The sequence below is a fragment of the Zalophus californianus genome, chromosome 4 (assembly GCF_009762305.2).
Source record: "Zalophus californianus isolate mZalCal1 chromosome 4, mZalCal1.pri.v2, whole genome shotgun sequence".
Lineage (NCBI taxonomy): Eukaryota > Metazoa > Chordata > Mammalia > Carnivora > Otariidae > Zalophus > Zalophus californianus.
Window position 1 is genome coordinate 17325881 of NC_045598.1, and position 21611 is coordinate 17347491.

Consider the following 21611-nt stretch of genomic DNA (forward strand, 5'->3'; position numbering starts at 1 on the left):
AGACGTGCTAGTTAATAATTAAATGACGGAGGCGCCGGGGTGGCTCAGTGGTTAAGCGTCTGCCTTCGGCCTGGGTCATGGTCCCAGGGTCCTGGGATCGAGCCCTGCATCGGGCTCCACGCTCCGCGGGAAGCCGGCTTCTCCCTCTCCCGCTCCCCCTGCTTGTGTTCCCTCTTCTCGCTGTGTCTCTCTCTGTCAAATAAATAAAATCTTTAAAAAATAATAATAATTAAATGACGGTGGAGGGGAAGTCCCAGGAAGTATGTGGGAGGATATCCAGGCAGGCCTCCCACAGGAGGTGACAGCAGGGGAGCCGGTCAGACCAGATGGCCCAGGACCCTCCACAACAGACCCGACTGAGCTCCCTAGGTAGCCCAGGAGGCTTAAAAGGGCCACTCACACCTCACTGTGACACTCAGAACCCCTCTCCCCTGGGGATTCTGTCTCCCTCCCTTGACACCTCTTTGATATGCTGTGGGGGCACAGCAGAGAGGGAGTTTCTTCCCCCAAACAACAATCCTTCGGTGCACTGGGCCCACATGACTTGGGTGGTCCCCTCCTCTGTCTACACAGCCCCCTCTCAAAGAGTGGGAGGGTGGGTCACACGGAAAGAACTCAGGACATGGAATCCAAAGGCCAATGTTTTCAGTCAAGCTGTGGCACCCAGTAGTTCCTGATCCTCAGTTTCCTGATCTATAAAATGGAAGCAACAGCCCCTGCCTCATAGAGATTGTGAGAACTGACGGAGCAGGAAGCTATGCAGCAGGGAATCAGTCTTCAGGGGACAGAAGAGGGGAGAAGGCTGAGCACGAGGAACGCTGTCCTCCCTGTCTATTCTGACACTTGACATTGCAACCCAGCCACGTGACGACATGGCTTGCCTAGCACGGCAGTTGAGCTCCCAGGTTCTAGAGTCACACTTTCTGGGTTCAAATCCCAACTCGACCACTACTATTAGCTGTATGAGCTTTGGCTGGTGACTTCACCTCTCTGAGCCTGTTTACCTCCCTCACAAAATGAGATTAGTCAGGGAACCTACCTTGCGGGATTGTTTTCAACCTTGAACGAGGTACTGCTCATAAACAGCAAGAGGCTGGCAGGTTGCAAGACTTAATAAATGTTAGCTAGAATTAAGAACTCTGGTTCAGAGGCAGAGCAGGGGGCTGTCCCCAGAGCCCTTCCCTACCCCCTCACTGTCCCGGGTCCCTTGCACTTGGGAGACCCTTCCGCTGGACAGTCCCGGCACCCACAGCCCTGGCACAGCTCAAGGATATGATCTTCGATTTCTGACGCCATCTTGTCACAGTTGACTCCATAGTCCTTGTAATTGTCTATAAGAGATTTGGGAAATACAGGCGTCAGCCAGACATGACCTTGGCAGTGGAGCCTGCCCATACAGGGGAATGGAGTGTCCTGTGCCACTCCTGAGAGGGACCACATCTCATCGGCCCTCGGGAAGCCCTTCCTCCCCCCCGCCCCCTCCCAGCCCAGGCCCTCTCACCTTCGGCCTTCAAGGCTGCTGAGAGCATCTCCACACACTTGTCCCGCACAGAGTCTCCTGTGAGATAGCAGGGTGCCAGGAGGCAGACAGAAGGGGCGAAGGTTGGGGTCAAGGGACTGCTGGGTGTTTTGGGGGTCTCTGCTTTCGATTTGCTGCTGTTTGATCTGAGGATGACAAAGAGTAATAGACATTTTGACATTAAGCGAATAAAGCCTTCACTGAGCACCATTCTGGATGTTTTCATGGGTGATCTCCCTTAATCCTCATGACAACACTATGAGGTAGGTGTTATTTTTAGGTGCTTGACATGGATCATCTCATTTAATCCTCATGACAACCCCAGGAGGCTGTTGCTATTCTTACCTTCATGTTAGAGCTGCATTTTAAAGTGGATTGTAGAGATAGTCGCATTTACAATAATTTGACTCCGGTCACACATCTGGAAGCCAGAACTGAAACCCAAGCAGCTGAACTCAGGTGCCCAGACTCTTAACCAACCACTCTGCTCTGCAGGTTACCGAACATTGTAACACTGCCCGAAACTACACTATGATCCATTAGACACCGTGCTAACTGCTCTCTCTACCCTCTCATTGAACCATTTACTCACTCATTCAGTGAATACGTATTAGGCCCTTATTCTGCAGGTCATGTGCTAGGAACAAGGGCTAAAGCAGACAAGTCAGGAAAGCTCCATCCCTCAAGGAGCTGACAGTCTAGTGAATGGTGAATTTACCACCACTGAAGAGGGCTGGCTTTTACCATGTGCCAGGCACTGTGCCAGGCACTTTAGGAACATTTTCTAATTTAATCCTCAAAGCAATCCTAGGAGGTAGATACTGTTCTCCTTCTTGTTTGCAGATGAGGAAACACAGTATTACACCATTGAGATTTGAACCCAGGTCTGTCTGATTCCAAAGTCTACTCTTAACTCCCACGATATACTGCCTAAGAATGATCTCATTTTAGGGATGTGTGGGTGGCTCAGTCAGTTAAGCATCTGCCTTTGGCTCAGGTCACGATCTCAGGGTCCTGGGATCGAGTCCCACGTTGGGCTCCCTGCTCAGTGGAGAGCCTGCTTCTCCCTCTGCCTGCCGCTCCCCCTGCTTGTGCGCTCGCTCTCTCTCTCTCTGACAAATAAATAAAATCCTAAAAAAAAAAAACAAAAAAACAAAAACGATCTCATTTTGGTTTGGGTTTAAAAACCCACAAATATATATACAGATGATTGGCAGGATAACCATGTGTCCTAGCTTGGGCTGCTATAACAAAATACCATAGACTGGGTGGTTTGTACACTAGATATTTCCCACAGATCTGGAGACTGGGAAGTCCAAGATCAAGGTGCTGGTCAATTCAGTTTTCTGGAGAGAGCTCGCTTCCTGGCTTGTAGACTTTCTTGCTAGGTCCTCACATGGCAGAGAGCAAGCAAACTCTCAGGTGTCTCTGTAAGGACACTAATCCTTTTGGATCAGGGCTCTATCCTCACGACCTCATTTAGCCTTAATTACCTCCATAAAGGCTCCATCTCCCAATACAGTCACTTTGGCCACAATACACTTAAAAGTGGTTAAAATGGCTAAATTTCATGTTATGTGTATTTTGACACAATAAAAAAATCCATCTAGGAAGTTCATGAAATAAGAATAACCATAACTTGAGATATGCAGTGATAACTAATCTGTTTTATATATTTGGTAAATCAATGCATTCAAAATGATAAAATATCTTTTTTCTTACGCTGGAAAAAAAAGGTTAAAATGCACATTTTGTTATATATATTTTATCACAATAAAAAAGCTTAAAAAAAAAAGAAGTACTGATACATGCAACCAAAAAAAAAAAACTAGGCTGAAGCTCAGACTCCAACTGTTGTTGGTCCCTTTCAAGTCCTTGCAAAGAGAGTGCTGGGCGATGGAAGAGGCATCCTCCCGCATCCCGTGGTGACCTGTGCCAATCAGTATCACAATGGCAGCCCTTAATAACTGCATGGCTTAAGAAAGCTCCAAGAGGTTCCACACTGCAGTGCAATTCAGTTCAACAAATTCCACAAGGGATGGGGAGTAGGAGTTGGCCACTGGAGGAGTGGACGGGAAGATGCAGTCTTGGCAGAAATGCACAGAAGTGCGAAACCCATGGTTTGCACGGGCAATGTTGAGGGGCTTGAGGCAGCTGGAGGGTGAGGGTTGAGGGGGCTGGCGAGAAAGGACAGAACTTGTTAAGGGGCTTGTTAAGGAAGGCAAAAGCCAAAGCCACCTTTTACCGCCTGTTTACTATTTCTTCCTCTCCATAACCCTGAGAGTTGCAAGTTCCCGGCCCCATTTCACAGATGAGAGGATGGAGTGATAGTTGCACAACTCCCTCCCTTTCAGAGCTGCTTCTACACTACTCTTGGGGTGGGGGCCAGGCAGTCAAGAAGCCTCCACCTTCATCTCTTTCAGTAACCAGCAGGATCAGCCAGCCAGCCAGCTCTCAGGCCTCCTAGGAAAAACTGACGCGTGAGAGTTGAAGAAATGAAGGTCCCTTCCTCCACTCCAGAGTCTTAACACACTAAGCCCTTATGGAAGGTCTTAAAGGGCTGCTGCATTTCTTAATTCCAGGGAGTGCCATTCATATTGTCAGCTGGGTACCTTCTGGAGTTGTACAGTGCACAGCCTTGGCAGCTGCACCAGACAGCTCTGGAGCTATGGAAGCCCTTCTTCCCTTCAGGAAGATGATGCTGGGCTTCTGAAAAGTCAGGTCCAAGGAGTTGGTCTGAGAGTGAGGCTGAGTAGCCTAAGCTTTCCATTGTTAAAAATCTGGGGTTACAAGACCCAACATCCAACATCCTGCTGGGTACTCTTCAATGTAAATTCTGCCAAAGACCTTCTTGTTCCTCAGCCTTTGCTGTTTGGCTTGAACTTGGATGCCCTCTGTCACCACAGACACCCTTGGATCATTGGGAATTTTGTGTTCTCTGGAACCTTGAGATTCCTCAAAGGTGCCTCAGTGCTGCCTCAGGACTGAGATGGGCTGGGGAGGGAAGGCTCTGCTCTTGTAAGGTTTATATTTTGAATTACGAAAAATTTTGTCCAAAGGGATTTCTTAGCTTTTATTTATTTTTAAAAATGCAGTTTGAACCTTTCTGTTCTAGATAAACTTACCCTGGATTCGACCCAACCCTGCCTGACAAGTGAGTGGCCTGGCAGCCGGGCACAGGGCTGGGGAACCTGAGCTCCAACCTGCTCTCTGCTGGAGTCAGATTTCAGTGGGAGGGAAAGGTGTGGGTGAGGGAGGGCTGGGAAGGGTGTAAACTCTAGAGCTTAAGGGGCGGCCTGCAATCAGAAGGAATCTCCCCGTACCCGAACCTGGTCCTGGCCACTGGGCTCTCACCCATAATAGCCCAAAAGCTGGTCTCCCGGCATCCTCTTGCCCCCCTTACAATCCATTTGCCACACAGAAGCCTGGGGAATGCTTTCAAAAACTCACAGCAGATCTCATCACTCCCTGCTTCTGACCCTCTAATGGCTTCCAATTATTTTCAGCATAAAGTCAAACTCTTCACCATGGCCTCCCAGCCCCCTGACATTGGCCCCTACCTCCCCTCTGATCTAATCAGTTCATGGAAGCCCCCCCCCGCCACCGCACCCCCCCCCCCCCGCCACCGCACTGCTTCTTTTTCTTCCTTAAATACACCGGTTACTCCCACCCTGTACAGTGCCATTGCACTGGCTGCTCCCTCCTCCGGGAAGGCTCTTCCTCCTCCAGATTTTCTTAGGACTGGTCCTCTTCCCTCCAGTCAGGTCTCAGCTCCAATATCACATCCTCAGGGAGGTCTCCCCCAAACAGCCCGGCCAAGCAGCCTATTCCTGCCCTGTAACTCCCTAGCACGTGACCTCATTCATCGCCCTTATCCAAGTCTAGAATTAACTTGTGTGTTTATAAGCATTGTCTGCCTCCATCTCCAGAGTATAGGGACCCCTTTGGCTGGTTCACCACTGTTTCCAGCACCTGGAACAACATTCTGGACCACCACTTGATGAATCTTTGTTGAGTGCATGAATATAAGATGGGTTGAGGGAGCTGGCCACAAAGAGATGAAAGGCACATCCAGGGGGCCTAGGTAGAGCTGAATTGGGGGGTGACAGGTCCTCTTTGGAAGGCTAGTGACCCTACTCCTTGGGATTAAGAGAGTGATCTCTCTCTGAGCCAGTGTCTGTCAACTCCCACCACCCAGGTCAGCCCATCTCCAACTGTGATGGAGCCCCAGATTCTTCCTGGCGCTGGCCCTCACTGACCTGCGTGTCCCATCACCATATCCTCAACGTCTAGGACTCACCAGTGGGGACCCTACAGGGGAGCCTGGAGCATATGCTGCTTGGAAGGACGCATGATAACAAACAACAGCTTTTGTCTGGGGAATGCCTACACTGAGGTGGTATATTTATTAAGAACCCAAGCTGCTCCAGAGCTGAACTCCAAGGCTCAAGGCCTGACACCACCACTTTGTAGCTCTGTGACCCTGGGCTAGTAATGGGGATGACAACAGTACCCATCTTACAGAGTTTCTGAGAGGATTAAAGCACCGAGGAGAATTCTAGTACTGAGGGGCGCCTGGGTGGCTCAGTCGTTAAGCGTCTGCCTTCGGCTTACGTCATGATCCCGGGGTCCTGGGATCGAGCCCCGCATCGGGCTCCCTGCTCGGCGGGAAGCCTGCTTCTCCCTCTCTCACTCCCCCCTGCTTGTGTTCCCTCTCTCGCTGTGTCTTTCTCTGTCAAATAAATAAAATAAAATCTTAAAAAAAAAGAATTCTAGTAATGAAGCGTTAGGTAATTTACCTAGTTTGCCACATTAAGTGTGAGTATTATTACGAAGCATTATGCACTGATTGAGAATTTATATGGGTTGGGAAGAGTGTTAAGCATTTTGATACCTCATTTAATCCTCATAATGACCTGGAAAGGGGGTCATAATTATCCCCATCTTACAGATCAATAGACTGAGGTTCAGAGAGCTGAACTGACTTGTCCAAGGTCATCCAACCAGCAAATGGCAGAGTTACACCACAAACCGAGATCTGCCTGCCTTCCAAATTCTTTTTTTTTTTTTTTTTATTCATGAGAGTCAGAGAGAGAGAGAGAGGCAGAGGCAGAGGCAGAGGGAGAAGCAGGCTCCTTGCCTAGCAGGGAGCCCGATGCGGGACTCGATCCCAGGACCCCGGGATCATGACCTGAGCTGAAGGCAGACGCCTAACCATCTGAGCCACCCAGGCACCCTCCAAATTCTTTTCAACACATCTCACTGTGTCCCTACAAGGCAGAGAGTTTTCCAGGGTCCCCTAACCCAGGCTAGGTTAGGCTGCTTGTTGCCTTCTTCCCCCCACCTTCCGGGCAGGGCACTCCCAGCCCTGGTCCCTCCTCTTGGCTAGGAGCTGGCTGGCTGGCTGGTATTCCTGTCTTGGTGCATTTCAGGCAGCCAGGCTCATTTTGCTTTCAGTGCACACGATTGGAAGTGCGACAAATTGCAGAGAGGGCATCACTGGCGGGGGTGGGGGTGGGGCGTCGGATTTATCAACAGCTTCCTTCTGCTCCCCGGATGTGCCAGCGCCAGCCCCCCCAGCCTGCGATCTGACATCACCAAGCCCTTAGAAAAAGTCTCCCGCCCCAGGTCGGAGCTGAGGCACCTGGCGGCCCACTCGGGGCTCCTGCGCGCCACCTCGAGGACACTGCGGTTACTACACCGCCAGGCAAGCCTAGCTGCTGGGTGAAAAGTCAACAATTCAGACAGCTGGGTCCTAAGGGCAGTTGGTAAAGGGCAACCTTCCTCCTTGTCACAGTGGTGCCCTTCGCGGTCTGCTCCCTGATGCCCCAGCTACAGTTCCCAGAGCATCACGCTCACTCATATTACTACACCTTTGCATGTTCCAGTCCCACTGCCGCGCAAGCCCTCTCTTGACTTGTCTACCAGACAAACTCCTTCTCATCTTTCAATTCTGAGCACAAATATATTATCTTCCATGATAATGGAAGTTATATTGAGACTCTCTTCCTATGTTCCCATCGAATGTTATACCTTTGAAAAACATTTAAAAAAAGCATTTGGAAAACAAAAACAAAAAGCATTTTGGTGTCTGCCTCTATGTTAGTGATTTGCTGTATAAAGGCAGAGATCATGAGTTTAAATCTTTGCCTGGGCTTAGAGGCTGCACCTGGTGGGCTCCAAATGTATTTTGTTTGCCCTACTGTGTCTCAGAAAAATATGAATACATTGTCCATATTTAAGATTGGGAGTTTCATATGAACATCTAGATGTCTAGCTTTCCTTAAAAAATAGGAAGACAAGGCATGCAGGGCCTGCATTTCCAGCAACAGACAGCTGGGCTGGATAGTGAGTGCCCCCTTCAGACAGACAGGTACCCTCCAGTCTGCCGTGGTCTCCAGTAGTCACCTACTGTGTGCACATGACCTTGGTCTTTGGAGCATGTTAGGTTTGCAAGGAGGTGCTCAACAAACGTGCTCATCAGATGGATGGAAGGATGGATGGATGGAGGAGAAAGATGAAATCGAGAGGTAGAGAGTGCAGGAAACAGTCTGGGTAGTAGATGAGGTGGATTTACAAGACTTGCTTGTGTTTCTTTGGATTCCCCACCCCCAATTTGGAACCAGCAGGAAATGGCACAGCTGCTCTAAGGACAAACATATTCTGCTTGACTGACCTTCAGAAAAAAAAGGATTTAGAGGAGGGAGTCAGGAGACTTCAAGGTCACAAGGCAAAGTCATGAAAGGAATATGGAGGTATAAATCCTTACACAAACACGAAATGTTTTTATTATAACATCACACCCAGAACTGGACTAGTGGTCAGTGTTTCCTTTTGGGATAGAACAATCCTTCATTATGCAGGGTTGTCCTTCATGTTCCAGGACATTTAGCATGTCTGGCCCCTGCCGACTAAATGCTGTCGTGCTCCTGCCTCTCTCCCATTGCAGACTGAATGTTTGTGTCCTCCATAGAGTCGTATGTCGAAGCCCTAACCTCCCCCCGGACCACAGCGCACGCTCTCTATTTCAGTCACAATCTCTCCTTAGCGATCTCTTCAAGGTTTATGGCTTCAAACAATCCATACTAATGAGTCTGAAACTTAGATTTCTAACCCCGATGTTCTTCCTGAATTCTAACTTGGTATAACAAGTGCCTATTCAACTTCTCCACCTGAATGACTAGGACACCCCTCCACAACCCAACACTTCCAGACCTCAGCTCTGCATCACCTGCTGCAGCCTGATTTACACACGGTCTTCCCCATTCCACCCTTGCAGGGGCTCAAGAGAAAAGTTTTGGAGTCATCTTGACTCTTGATATTCTCTGCTACCCCCACTCCCCAGTCTGTCGGGAAATCCACCGTCATATCTTGCCTGAATTATTGAATAGCGTCCTGGCTGGGCTCTGCTCCCGCCCTTGGCCCCGACAGCCCATTCTCAGCTCACAGCCAAAGGCATTCCGAAAAATTCCCTCTGGTGATTCCTGTTCCAGAGCCACAATTCTCTCGCCTCACTTACTCACTCCGGCCCTGGCACCTCCCTGCTTCTTGACCCTGCCACCCAGGGTCCCGGGCTTAGAATGACCCCGCTATCTGCATGGCTAATGAAGGGTTTGTTCAAAGAGGGCTCTCTTGACCACCCTGATGACCATCCTTCCCAACCCCCCTCACTCTGCTCTGTTGTCTCCACAGTGCGCGTCCCCTTCTAAATCATTGCCTGATTTACTTATTCTGTGGATTCCCTGTCACCCCTTATTAGAATATAGGCCTCATGACCGTAGAGATTTTTCTTTTGTTCATTGCTGTATCCTTGGCATCTAGAACAGTTCCTGGCACATAGCTGCCCCTCAATAAATATTTGATGAATAAATAACTCGATGACTTATGCCATTTCGGGTGACTAAAGCCAGAGATCCCACTCCAGGGATAAGCTCTCAAGACCTCTGTCCTCACTGGGTTCAACTTGACCTTGAGAATGTTCCCTGGATATCGATGGGGCAACAGTGACTGGTCAGCCACCCCAGTGAAGGAGCCATCCCTCTGATTCAGGGTCCCATTCAGTCTTACTGTGTGGGTCCTAGAGTTGGCAAGCAACATAATGTTTGAGGCTTCCTCAAAGAAGCCCCAGGGCTTCTTCCATGAAAGCAGAGATGGGGACGCATGCTGAACAGGACTTCTGGGACGGAGAAGCTTTTTTTACCTTTCCATCGATGGCCTTTTTGGAGAGGAGCTGGTTGAAGACTTGGAGTCCACAGAGTCTCTCCTGAAAGAAGAGAAATTGGAGATGAGATTCTTGTAAGCTAGCACCAGGACTGATCTAGAAAGCTCAGAGGCTGGGGAGAAAGCTTCTGGGAGCCAGGCCTGCTGGGCTGAGAGTGATGGAACCCACCTGGACCACGGCTGTCTGGAGACGAAGCTGCAGGTAGTGTGGGCTGCTCACCTGCACGGACCCTCCAGCAAATGAAGCAGTCAAGGGAAGGAGGCCTAATACGTGCCGTATACATTACGTGTATTATGCCATGTATTACTATTGTTTTTTTGGAAAGATTTTTATTTTTAAGTAATCTCCATACCCAAACTGGGGCTCGAACTTACCACCCCCACACCTTTAATTTGCATTACTAATTATTAATTATTAATAAATAATTCTCAGCAGGCTCCCCTCCTCCTTGCTGTCAGGCAAGCCTTGGCTAGCTGGAATCCTTGGAGACTGGCATTTCTGGGACCGCCTAATCTCCGGAGGAGCCGAGGAGTGGAGAAGATCAGCTTTAGTCTCCCCTGCAGGCACCTTACTTAGGAGAAGTGGAGAGAGGCACACAGATTTTGGAGATAGTAGAGCTGTGTTAAATTGGCAAGTGAGGGGCGCCTGGGTGGCTCAGTCATTAAGCGTCTGCCTTCGGCTCAGGTCATGGTCCCGGGGTCCTGGGATTGAGCCCCGCATCGGGCTCCCTGCTCTGTGGGAAGCCTGCTTCTCCCTCTCCCACTCCCCCTGCTTGTGTTCCCTCTCTCGCTGATGTCTCTCTCTGTCAAATAAATAAAATCTTAAAAAAAAAAATGGCAAGTGAAATAGCGCACAAAGTTAGATGTATACTATTTATAAAGTCACACAAGAAAACCAATGCCTAGGAGGAAGAAAGATTAAAAGAAAATGCCATCGGGGCTCCTGGCTGGCTCAGCTGGTAGAGCATGTGACTCTTGATCTCGGGTAGTAAGTTGGAGCCCCACGTTGGGTATAGAGATTACTTAAAAAAAAAATCTTAAAAAAAAAAAAAGAAAGAAAATACAACCATGGCTATATTAGGGTGATGGGATCAGAAGTGAAAATTTGTTTCTATTCTCTAAAAGGCATGTAGCTACTACATTCTCTTTATGATTACATTTCCCCCTTTTATTAGTTTTATAAAATTAATCTGTGAATTGTAACCATCACTCCCCATTTCACTTACCCAGGCTTCCCTTTTTTTTTTTTTTTTAAAGGAATCTCGGTGCCCATCGCGGGGCTGGAACTCACGACCCTGAGATCAACAGTCGCACACTCTACCAACTAAGCCAGCCAGGTGCCCCCCCAGACTTCCTTTTAAGTCCAGTGCAGGCATCCCCTTCTAACTATTACTTATCATGTACATTATCTGACCAGCTCCCATGTAAATTCTGCAAGCACAGAGTTTGGCGGGGTTTGTTCACTCTCCCTGGGGAGTCCACATCCCCTCGGGCACTCACTCTCCCAGTGCACTGGGACCCAAAGGCTCTGTGCTGTGGGCTCCCCCCCGACTGTGCCCGAGGGAGTTCTCCGTGCCAGCCAGTGCCAGCCGGCCGGAGGGCCGGAAGTGCCGAGGAGTTAAGGACCCCAGGAGCCGCCTTTAACCAGACACATAGGAGTTGGTGGATAAACACCCCAGCGTCCTCAGCCCTCAAGAGGGTGAACCCGAGGTGTGTTCTCCACGGTCACCCAGAGTTCCCCAGCAGGATTTAAGCCCTGGTTGACCACAGCAGTAGCCTGCCCACTAATACACCCTGGGCTGGCTTCCTTCCCTTCCCAGTCTCACGTCCCTCACTCCTGTCTCTGCATTTTCTGAAATCACTTCCCAAGTAAACTCCTTGCACTTGAATCTGTGTTTCAGGGTCTGCTTCTGTGGAATCCAATCTAATATGTTCACTGGCTTATTTCAGGCCAATAGAAGAGTGCCTAGTGCAAAGTGGGTGCTGTATAAATATTTGCTGCCAAATGCCGTGGAGTCAGCCGATACAGAAATATAAAAACTAAAAAAGTGGGAAAAGAAAGATCCCCACTGGTAACCATTGTTAGAGGTCGTTCTTTCCAGTTCCTTTCCGACGCGCACACAAGCACACATAACAGGTATTCTAAAAAGGGAGGCAGTGGCCAGAGTTGCAATCCCAGCCCTGCCCTGGGCAAGTCATCTTCTCTGAGTATGTGTTCCCTCCCCCGTCAAATGGGGAGAAAAGCATCTGTGTCCAGGGGCTGGCTGGGAAGAAGACGTTTCTGTCCCTACAGCAGTTTTCAGAACATAGAAGTCCTCCGTAGTCCTAGGCGCCTGATTTCTGGTTTCCCAGGTTGTGCAATGTTCCCCGCACAGATTTCCTCCTCATCCTCCAGGTGGTGTGGGAGACAGTGGGTAAGGCAGCTTCAGGGGCCAGCCCTGATTATCCCGTGGGCAGATCCATTTGGCTCCAGACCTTCACCCCCAGCTTAAACACAGGGGGAGGCAGCAGAGAGGGAGAGGGGAGGAGAGACCCTTCTTCCCATGCCCCTCCAATCCCTCGCTGGACCCTGGGAGTTCCCCTGCAGGGTTCCTCCCCGATGCCCCACGGGGACAGACAGGTGCAGGCCAGAGTGGGAAGCTGGAATTCTTGCAGTAGAAGAAAGAAGGGAAGGCATGAGCCTCAACCCCTGGGACTCCTCTTCATTGCTTTCCTTTTTTTTAGAGCAAACCAGAAATATCTGCAGTTATTGCAAGTGATCATGATGAAAAATAGGAACAAGAAAAAATGCTTAGAATACAATAAGAAGATAAATAAACAGGGACGTAATTGTACATTCTGCCTATAGGAATGGAAAAATTCTGTATATAAGCAGACGCATCTGCTTATATGGGAGGGAAGAGAATGTCCAAAAGCTGTTTCATTTGCTGGAAGTGGCACACTGTGGACAAATTATTTTTCATTTTTATTTTATTTTGAAGATTTTATTTTTAAGTAACATCTACACCTAACATGGGGCTTGAACTCACAACGAGATCAAGAGTTGTGTGCTCTTCCAACTGAGCCAGCCAGGCCTCATTTTAATTTAATTTATTTATGTATTTATTTTTTCAAAGATTTTATTTATTTATTTGACAAAGAGAGACACAGCCAGAGAGGGAATACAAGCAGGGGGAGTGGAAGAGGGAGAAGCAGGCCTCCCGCCAAGCGGGGAGCCCAGTGCGGGGCTCGATCCCACGACCCTGGGATCATGACCTGAGCGGAAGGCAGATGCTTAACGACTGAGCCACCCAGGCGCCCCTCATTTTAATTTTAAGTATCACTAATGTGGTTAGTGTTTATATAATAAATAATGATAGTGAAACATCATTAAGGAAACTAAAAAGAAAAGAAGTTCACCAACAGAGTTGAAATTGGACTCCTGCTAACTTTCCCTACAAGGTGGGGAGACAACCTCCTCATTCCCTGCTTGGTCCCAGTGACAGCTTCATTTCACAGCAAAAAGTAAACCAGCATTAACAACTTAATGTCGCAGAAGAATGGTCAAGTTGTTGTTAAATGTAGGGGTGCTCAGTCGGTTAAGTGTCTGGCTCTTGATTTCGTCTCAGGTCATGATCTCAGGGTCATGAGACCAAGCCCTTCATCGGGCTGCACGTTGGGCATGGAACCTGCTTAAGATTCTCTCTCCCCCTCTCCTTCTGCCCCTCACCCCTCACTAAAAAAAAAAAAAAAAAAAAAAGCATGAGAAAGGTACACAACAAAATGTTAACAGTGGTTACTTCTGTTATTTTCTTTTGTGTTTGAGTTTCTAAACTTTTTACACTAAACGTGCCTTACCGTTGAAATAAATATATGTATGTGAAAAGTTATAAAATAATATATAGAATACAACCCCATGTTATTGACACAATAAGTACTCTAGGAGTAGTGATGATGCATGCAAAAAAGTCTGGAAGGATATATATGATTACATAAATGATATATATATTTATTATGTATGTATGTATTTATTTAGAGAGCGTGAGGGGGGAGGGGCAATGGGAGAGGGAGAGAGAATCTCAAGCAGACTCTGCATTGAGCATAGAGCCCGATCCAGGGCTCGATCTCACAACCCTGAGATCATGACCTGAGCCAAAATCAAGAGTCACATGCTCAATAGACTGAGCCACCCAGGCGCCCATAAACGATATATATATATTTAAATACAGGATTACTATACATGATTATATGTGCTTGTCTCTAGACAATGGATTTTTTCTATTTTCTTATTTGTATTTTTAAAACTTTCTACAATGGGCAAGTAACTACCTGTATAATAAAATAAATATAATACAAAAGTTAAATTAAAACAATAAATATAATTAAAATATATTACAAATAAGACATTTTATTTTTAAGAGGAAAAAAAACTGAGAAAGGGATGCCCATTTTTCAGGCCACAATACTGAATCTCAGAGACTAAGGGTGTGAATAAGTGACCAAGTTCAGCCCAGAACTTGGCTTTCTGCTCTCTAATCGTCTCCTCTCCCATACCTGGCATCCTTGTAGGCCTTAAAAAAAAAAAAAAAAAATCCCTTTAATGATCATTTAGTGAGATTCTGGGATGGAGCAAAAGGAAATGCACGTGTTCAGGCTGTCACTTTACCCAGATGCCTATAGTCCCTATTCTACAGGTTAGTCGGTCCCATGTCCCATTTGGCATACTCTCCCAATGGTCCAGCCTCTAGTCTTTGAATTTCATCTCATAAGACCCCCTCCCCATCCTGGCCCTTCATTGGCCAGGGTGCTCAGAGCCGGCTCCCGGTGTGGCCAGACCAGCCACAGCATGAACACAGGGAAGGCACTGGTAACAGGTGGCCTAGGGAGCGGTATTCAGGAAACGTTAACTCCGCACTGGGTACCGTGGAGAGGCGCAGGGGCTCCCTGCCAGCCAAGCTTCTCACCCCTTTGCGAAAGCAAAACACGCCATATGAAAAGTTAAATGTCCGTAAGGATTTCTCCAAGTGGGATAGAAATACAAAATGAACACAATGAAAGGAACGGAACAACAACAACAAAGATTACAGAACCCTTTGACAAGTATTGCATTTTAGAAAGCAGCCTATAAAATTGGTTGATAAACTATATAGAAAGTCAGCCAAAGAGGGAATAGAAAGAAAAACCATATACCAAAATATTGAGTGACTGTCTTTGGGTGGTGAGAATGTGGGTGTTTTTTTCCCCCTCTTCTCCATATTTTCCATTATTTCTACAACAGATTTTTACTTGTTTACTTGTTTATTTTTTAAATGGTATTATTTGTTCTGATTTCAAAGCTACACAGGATCACTGTGAAAAGAAACTCAACAATACAGATTTTAAAATTTTATTGTAGTAGAATATGAAGCTCTTCTTAATTATAATCACACAGATGTATTTCTGTTTTTTAAAAAAACAGTTTCATTATTTTTTTCTTATTTAAAAATTAGTACATATTTATTGGAAAAAAATAAGAAAGACACAAATTTGCAAAAAGAAGAAGGAAAAAAACCTTCTCAATCCTACCACCCAGATATAATCACTATTACCATCCTGGTATATATCCTTCTCAACTTTTTTCCTATCCATATATATAAAACTCATTTAATTTTTTTAACTTATTTTTTTTTCTAGTAAACTCTACACCCAACATGGGCCTTGAACTCACCACCCCAAGATCAAAAGTTACATGCTGTACTGACTGAGGCAGCCAGGTGCCCCTCACTTACTTAATTTTTATAAAAATGGAATCATACTATATGTACTACATCATACGCACAGCTTCTCTTAATACTCAGTGAATATTTTCCCATGTCATTAAATTTTTTTTTACCCAGCACTGCCTCTCCATGGAGACCCTATCAGCTTTTTGAACATAATAAGTGGTTTTTCAATGTGTGGGACTATTCTGTGCGTGGAAGGATATTTAGGATCCTTGCCCCACAGCTATTTGAACAGCCCAAACTGGAAGTATCATGGTAGAGGTATGTCTCCCTCCTGGGTGAGATCTTTCCTTCTACAGCATCAATCCCTAACGTGTTTTCTGCAAAACACTTGTTTTATAGGATTATAATAAACATTCATTTAAAAAGGATTCAGAGATTAAAAATGTTTCAGAAATGCCAGCAGAAATATGTTACACATACAACATGTAGTCTTTATGCTTTAATCTGGTTAATTCCTTTTTTTTTTTAAAGTAATCTCTACACCCAACGTGGGGCTTGAACTCAAAACCCCAAGATCGAGAGTCCCATGCTCTTCCGACTGAGCCAGCCAGGGGCCCCTAATCTGGTTAATTCCTTAAAATGAATTCCTTATAGTGGCTATACTGGGTCAAAAGGTATGTTCATTAAAAATGTTGATATATCACGGATGATATTATCCATATATAATACCTACTATTATCTACCATCAGATACTATTCAGTATTATCTAAAACTGCCTCCTTACCTATCAGGTGAACAAATGCAAACCTCTTCCACCCACCTGAGGAATTAAGTGCTCTAGTCACATAGGGATCGGGTAGGATTTATTTATACATGGACTTTTATCTATTATCATGGATAAGGCATTTGCGTCTATCTGAAGTCATGCAATTTGGGGGACCCTGACTAGGTGGGCAAGGGGGAGTGGGCATGGAGTTGAGACAGACAACTCTTCTATTCTCAGCAGAGTTCTGGGGGGTCTGACAAAGATGGGACCCCATTCAGTCGCATAATAGCTGGGTGGTCTTGGGAAAGTCCCTGCTCCCCAACCTTCGGCTTCCTCCTCACAAAATGAAAATGTTGAATAGAGAGCCAACAAAACACTTTACTTTCTGTACGGTTAAGTGAGTTCCTAGCCCCATTTACCTGGAACCCTGACAAGGGTGGGATGTCAGCTGTGTTACTAGGCAACATTGCTTATAGCAAATGAGCCCTGATTGGTAAATTATGTCCAGACAGGAGGGGCTCTGAATGAAATATAAATGATTAGTGGAAAACCATAGCTTTTGGGGGCTGCGCCGAGGACAGTGAATCCTGCTGGAATCCTGGCAGCTTTGTCTTCTAAGTCAGGGGTTCACCACCGCCCCCCCCCCCCCATTGTGGACTCATTACCCTGCACCTGGGTAGAACCGAGAATAGCTCTGGACGCTGTGTGGTCCCCTAGCAGATGAGAAAGGCCTGGGCCTGCCCTGCTGGCACACTGCGCCTCGTGCCCTGGTGTCCTTCTCGGTGAAGCCCGTGCCAGGGATGGCCTATTTGGGTCTTACAGGTCTGTCTGACTGAGCCCAAGAAGACCCTCCCCAAGGGGGCCCCATAGAAGATGAGAACAGTAGCTCCTCCTGGGGCATGAGGATTAAACGAAGTTACATAAACAGAGCCTCTGGCAGAGGACATGACAAGTGTCTGCCCCCTTCCCTCCATCCCAGGAAAAATACCTGTCTTTGGGCTCTTCGCCTCGTTTTTTCCTCGGTGGAGAAAGGCCTGTCTCTGGCTTCCAGCTGGAGTAGTTGAGCCCTTTTTCCTTCTTTGCTTTGTCTCTCTCCTCTCCTTTTTCCCCCTTGGGGGGTCCAGGGGAGTCTGCAAATGAAAGCACGGCATCGTTCTCAAACTGAGCTCTGTCTCTGCAGAACCCAGCACGACTTCAGGGAGGGAGGGGCAAAGGGCAGGGACAGCGACAGCTGCACATGCCCCCAACACACCTGCACACACACAGAAACACACATTCATACACAGATGCATATAAAACATGCACATGTGCGTGCAAACCCACATTCATACAGGGGGACAGAAAGACATCTGCACACAGACCATATTCACACAAATGCGTATATATAGACATGTGCTCCCTATATAACATGCAAGCACAAGGAAATACATACATAGAGGCACACGTACACGTACACAAAAACTCACGTCTACACATGTTGCTGTGTGTAGACCAAAACTGGCATTCCCCACTTAAGAGGCCATCTGTCTTTTCTTAAGTCATTCGACAAACATGCACTGAGCGCCTGCTATAAGCCAGGCATGGTCCCGACCCGGGTGATGGGAGAAACACGCAGCCCAAGTCGACCTTGCCCCCTCTCACCCAGCAGCCGCTTCCAGTTTTTGATGAGGACTTTGGCCAAGGACACCACCTCCTTGTCTGAGCAGTGCTTGCGGACCCCATTGACGGCGACTCCAATCCTGGTGGTCTGCAAAGCCAGAGGGTCAGGGGCTGGTCTTCCAGTGGACTCACAGGACTGCCCTAACCGGCAAGGCCTGGCCTGGCTCAACGCCCCCTGTGCCCGGCCCCAGCCTCTCCAGAGCCCCGGCCCTGAGCCGTGGCTAATGTAGTAACACAGGCCCTGACCTGCAGCCCTCAGTGAGGTCCAGGGCCCAAGGCCCGGCCCCCGGCACTGACGGCGACCATGGCTTCGGTGAAAAGCTGAGGTAGTGGTGGGTTCGGCTGCGGCCGAGGACCCCTCACCACTTCCACCTCCTGGTGTCTTTGAGTTCAAGTTTCAGCTTAAGACACAGCCCTGGCGACTACAGCTTGGCTCTGTGCTGATTTTTTTTCAGGGCCAAGAACTTCTGGTAAGGCTTGGGGGTTCGGTGGGCAACAAAGGAGGATCTAAAAGTGGGCAACTTTTCCTTCTCCCTGGACCACTGGCCTCTCAGATCCCATAGGCCTGGGGCTTAGGGATTGGGGTATTTAGGAAAGCAAATCAGTCCTTCTCACAGACCTAGAGGGCCCCCTGTGCTTGGAAGGTACCCGGCCCCCATCTAAGTGCCTCAGTCTCCACCCTCAGAGCGCAAGGCCTCCCCTGCCCCAGCCCTCCCGTCAGAAATCCCTCCCAGACCCCACCCTTGGAGGGCTCCCCTACCCCAGGTCTTTCTATTCCCCAGAAGGCCTTCCCCATCCCCCAGGCACAGCCCCCAAGGCTTCCCACCCCCGCCCCACCTGGAGTAGCTGGATGGACATCTGACAGCTATTCAGCTTCTTCAGAAGGTCGAGGGCTCCTTCCTGTGGGAGGCCACAAGGTGAGGACGGAGGCCATGGCTTCTGCCCCAGGCCCCTTTCTGACACTGTGTGGTGCGGGAGGTAGGGGGAGATGGCTCAGCTACAGGATACAGGTAGACAAGTGGTGGAAGGACAGGCAAGGGACAGAAAGAGGGAGGAGAGAGGGAGAAGATTCTGCCCCAGCCCAGCTACCTAACTGCATCTCGCACCACCCAGCCGGCCTCGTGCCCCCTGAGCCGGGGCCCAGCTCTAACCACGCCCCCTGGCCCCAGCCTCAGTTCTGCTGTTCCTTCTCCTGGGCATGCTCCCCCTTCCCCGTCTCGTCCTCTAACATTAATTACTTCATGGCTTCTTGTTACTGCTTTTGTGTCTGCACCCTCATCTCCCCCCAGCCCCCACTTCCCAACTGTGAGCTCCTGCAGGGTGAGGGTCGTGTTGTTTTCCTTAATAGCTTTATTGAGATATAACTGACATGCAATAAACTGCATGTTTGACGTTTGTATACACCCATGAAACGCTCATCACAATCAAGAGAAGAACATAGCCGTCATCCCCAAAAGTTTCCCTGTGCCCCTTGTGATCCCTCCCTCCCTGCACCCCAAACCCAGGCCCAGGCCACGACTATTCTGCTCTCACTCTAGATGCACTTGCATTTTATTTTTTTTAAAGATTTTGTTTATTTATTCATGAGAGACAGAGGGGGAGAGAGAGAGAGAGAAGCAGAGGGAGAAGCAGGCTTCCCGCGGAGCAGGGAGCCCAATGCGGGACTCGATCCCAGGACCCCGGGATCATGACCTGAGCCGAAGGCAGACGCTTAACCATCTGAGCCACCCAGGCGCCAGATGCACTTGCATTTTAAAGGATTTTATATCAAGAGTACTGTGATGGGCTTTCTCCTCTGGCTTCTTTGACTCTGCATAATTAAGATTCATCTATGTTGCTGCGTAGATCAATAATTATTTTCTTTTTCTTTTTTTTTAAGATTTTATTTATTTATTTGACAGAGAGAGACACAGCGAGAGAGGGAACACAAGCAAGGGGAGAGGGAGAGGGAGAAGCAGGTTTCCTGCTGAGCAGGGAGCCTGATGCGGGGCTCGATCCCAGGACCCTGAGATCATGACCTGAGCCGAAGGCAGACGCCCAACGACTGAGCCACCCAGGCACCCCAGATCAATAATTCTTTTCATTACTGAGTCGTTTTCCATCGTGGAGATACACCACAATTGGCTTATCCATTCACCTGCTGGTGGGACTTTGGGGGTAGTTTCCAGTTATTTGGGCCTACCACAAAAAAGCTGCTAGGAGCATTCGTGTACAAGTCCTTGTATGGACATATATTTTCATTTCTTTTGGGCAAGAAGGACTGTTTTAATCTCTGAAACCTCAAGGTTCAGCACGCAGCTCAGCGCTCCCTGAGTGAATGAGTAAAGCAGAAAGCAGAGGTGGGAAGGGAGAGGGGGAGGGGAGCAAAGGAGCCTCAGATCTGCAAATCTGCTGGCTGCCAGGCCCTGAGCAACCCTGCCCCATTTCAGCCTTCTCCTTCCTACACCCGCTTCCCAGAGGCCAGCCCTGCTTCCTGTCCTGAGATCGGCTCCCTGGGGAGCACCAGCTGACTGTGTCCTGCATGCCCCTTGCCCTGGTATCATTGTGTGGTTCCAGCTGCCATCCCCCGCCCTGCCAGGCTTCCTTGCCAGGGCCACATCCCAAGGGCTGCCCTCTGTCAGCCCTCAGCCTCCCTTGGAACTTGGGTTTGTAGTACGTTTTTGGAGGCGTAAGCTGCGGATGTGCGTGCGCGTTCATAAACGTGAGGGCATACAACTCTGCATGCGCCACTAATTCAAGGCTTGCTCTATGCTGGGCCCTGCTCTCAGTCCTTCACCTGCATTAGTTCCTTTCACTGTCACACTGGCCCTGCGAGGTACATACTCTTACTACTCAAATTCTTAACGAATTATTACCCCGTTTTCACAGATGAGCAACCCAAGAAACAAGGAGATTAAATACTTTGCCCCAAGTTACAAGGCATTGAACTGGGATTCGAGCTCAGGCCCTTCGGCTCTTACCACGATACAAACTGCATCGAGATGGACACCCAGCTACCTCGATGTATACAATTATGGAATCTCAAGAGGAGTAAGGGCAGTGGTATGCCGCCCGATGCTTAATGCCCAGTTCTCAAAGAAAAAAACCACCTGATTTGTAGAGTTTGTCAATTTCTGCAGTGTCAATAGTCCTCCTGTGGCCAGTTTCAAGCTACCAACCTGCTGTCATTGAACTAAAGGAGGTACTGGGACATGTGCAGAACCACACACACCATATGCCGTTTCCACTGTATTGATGTAATCGAAGTGCATCAGCTCTAGATGACAGATGATAGTGAAATGTAGTAAAACAATTAGCAGTGATGAACAAACACTTTGGAGTGTTTATTACCTTTGTTTTTAATATAACTTATTTAATTGTAAGTATATCATTTGATTTTTTAAAATAATGGCTCTCTACATAGGGAATGTAGTCAATGGTATTTTATTTTATTTTTTTTAAAAGATTATGAGAGAGGCAGACTCCCCACTGAGCAGAGAGCCCGACGTGGGGCTCGATCCCAGGACCGTGAGATCATGACCTGAGCCGAGGGCAGGCACTGAACCGACTGAGCCACCCAGGGGCCCCACGTCAATGGCATTTTAACAGCATCGTACGGTAACAGGTGGTGGCTACACTTGGGGGGTGAGCACGGCATAATGTATAGAGCTGATGAATCACTATGTCATACACCTGAAACTAAATGTCACGTTGGCTGTCAACTACCGTCGATTAAGAAAATAAAATAACGGCTGTATTTCACAACCAGCTTGCAAAATTCCTG

At 48.1% G+C, this 21611-nt stretch overlaps 1 protein-coding gene across 2 annotated transcripts in view; it reads right to left on the minus strand.

Moving 5' to 3' along the window:
• TCEA3 (transcription elongation factor A3) overlaps positions 1 to 21611 on the minus strand; it is a 36287-nt gene that overhangs the window by 11708 nt on the left and 2968 nt on the right. Inside the window, exons 2-7 of one of the 2 annotated variants that reach the window (XM_027625174.1) lie at positions 18686 to 18748; positions 17831 to 17936; positions 17178 to 17319; positions 9720 to 9782; positions 1502 to 1665; positions 1275 to 1331 (exon numbers count right to left, since the gene is read on the minus strand). In XM_027625174.1, coding sequence (XP_027480975.1) covers positions 1275 to 1331; positions 1502 to 1665; positions 9720 to 9782; positions 17178 to 17319; positions 17831 to 17936; positions 18686 to 18748 — 595 coding nt within the window. The remainder of the gene's footprint in view (positions 1 to 1274; positions 1332 to 1501; positions 1666 to 9719; positions 9783 to 17177; positions 17320 to 17830; positions 17937 to 18685; positions 18749 to 21611) is intronic. The other variant, XM_027625183.1, reaches the window with a different exon arrangement.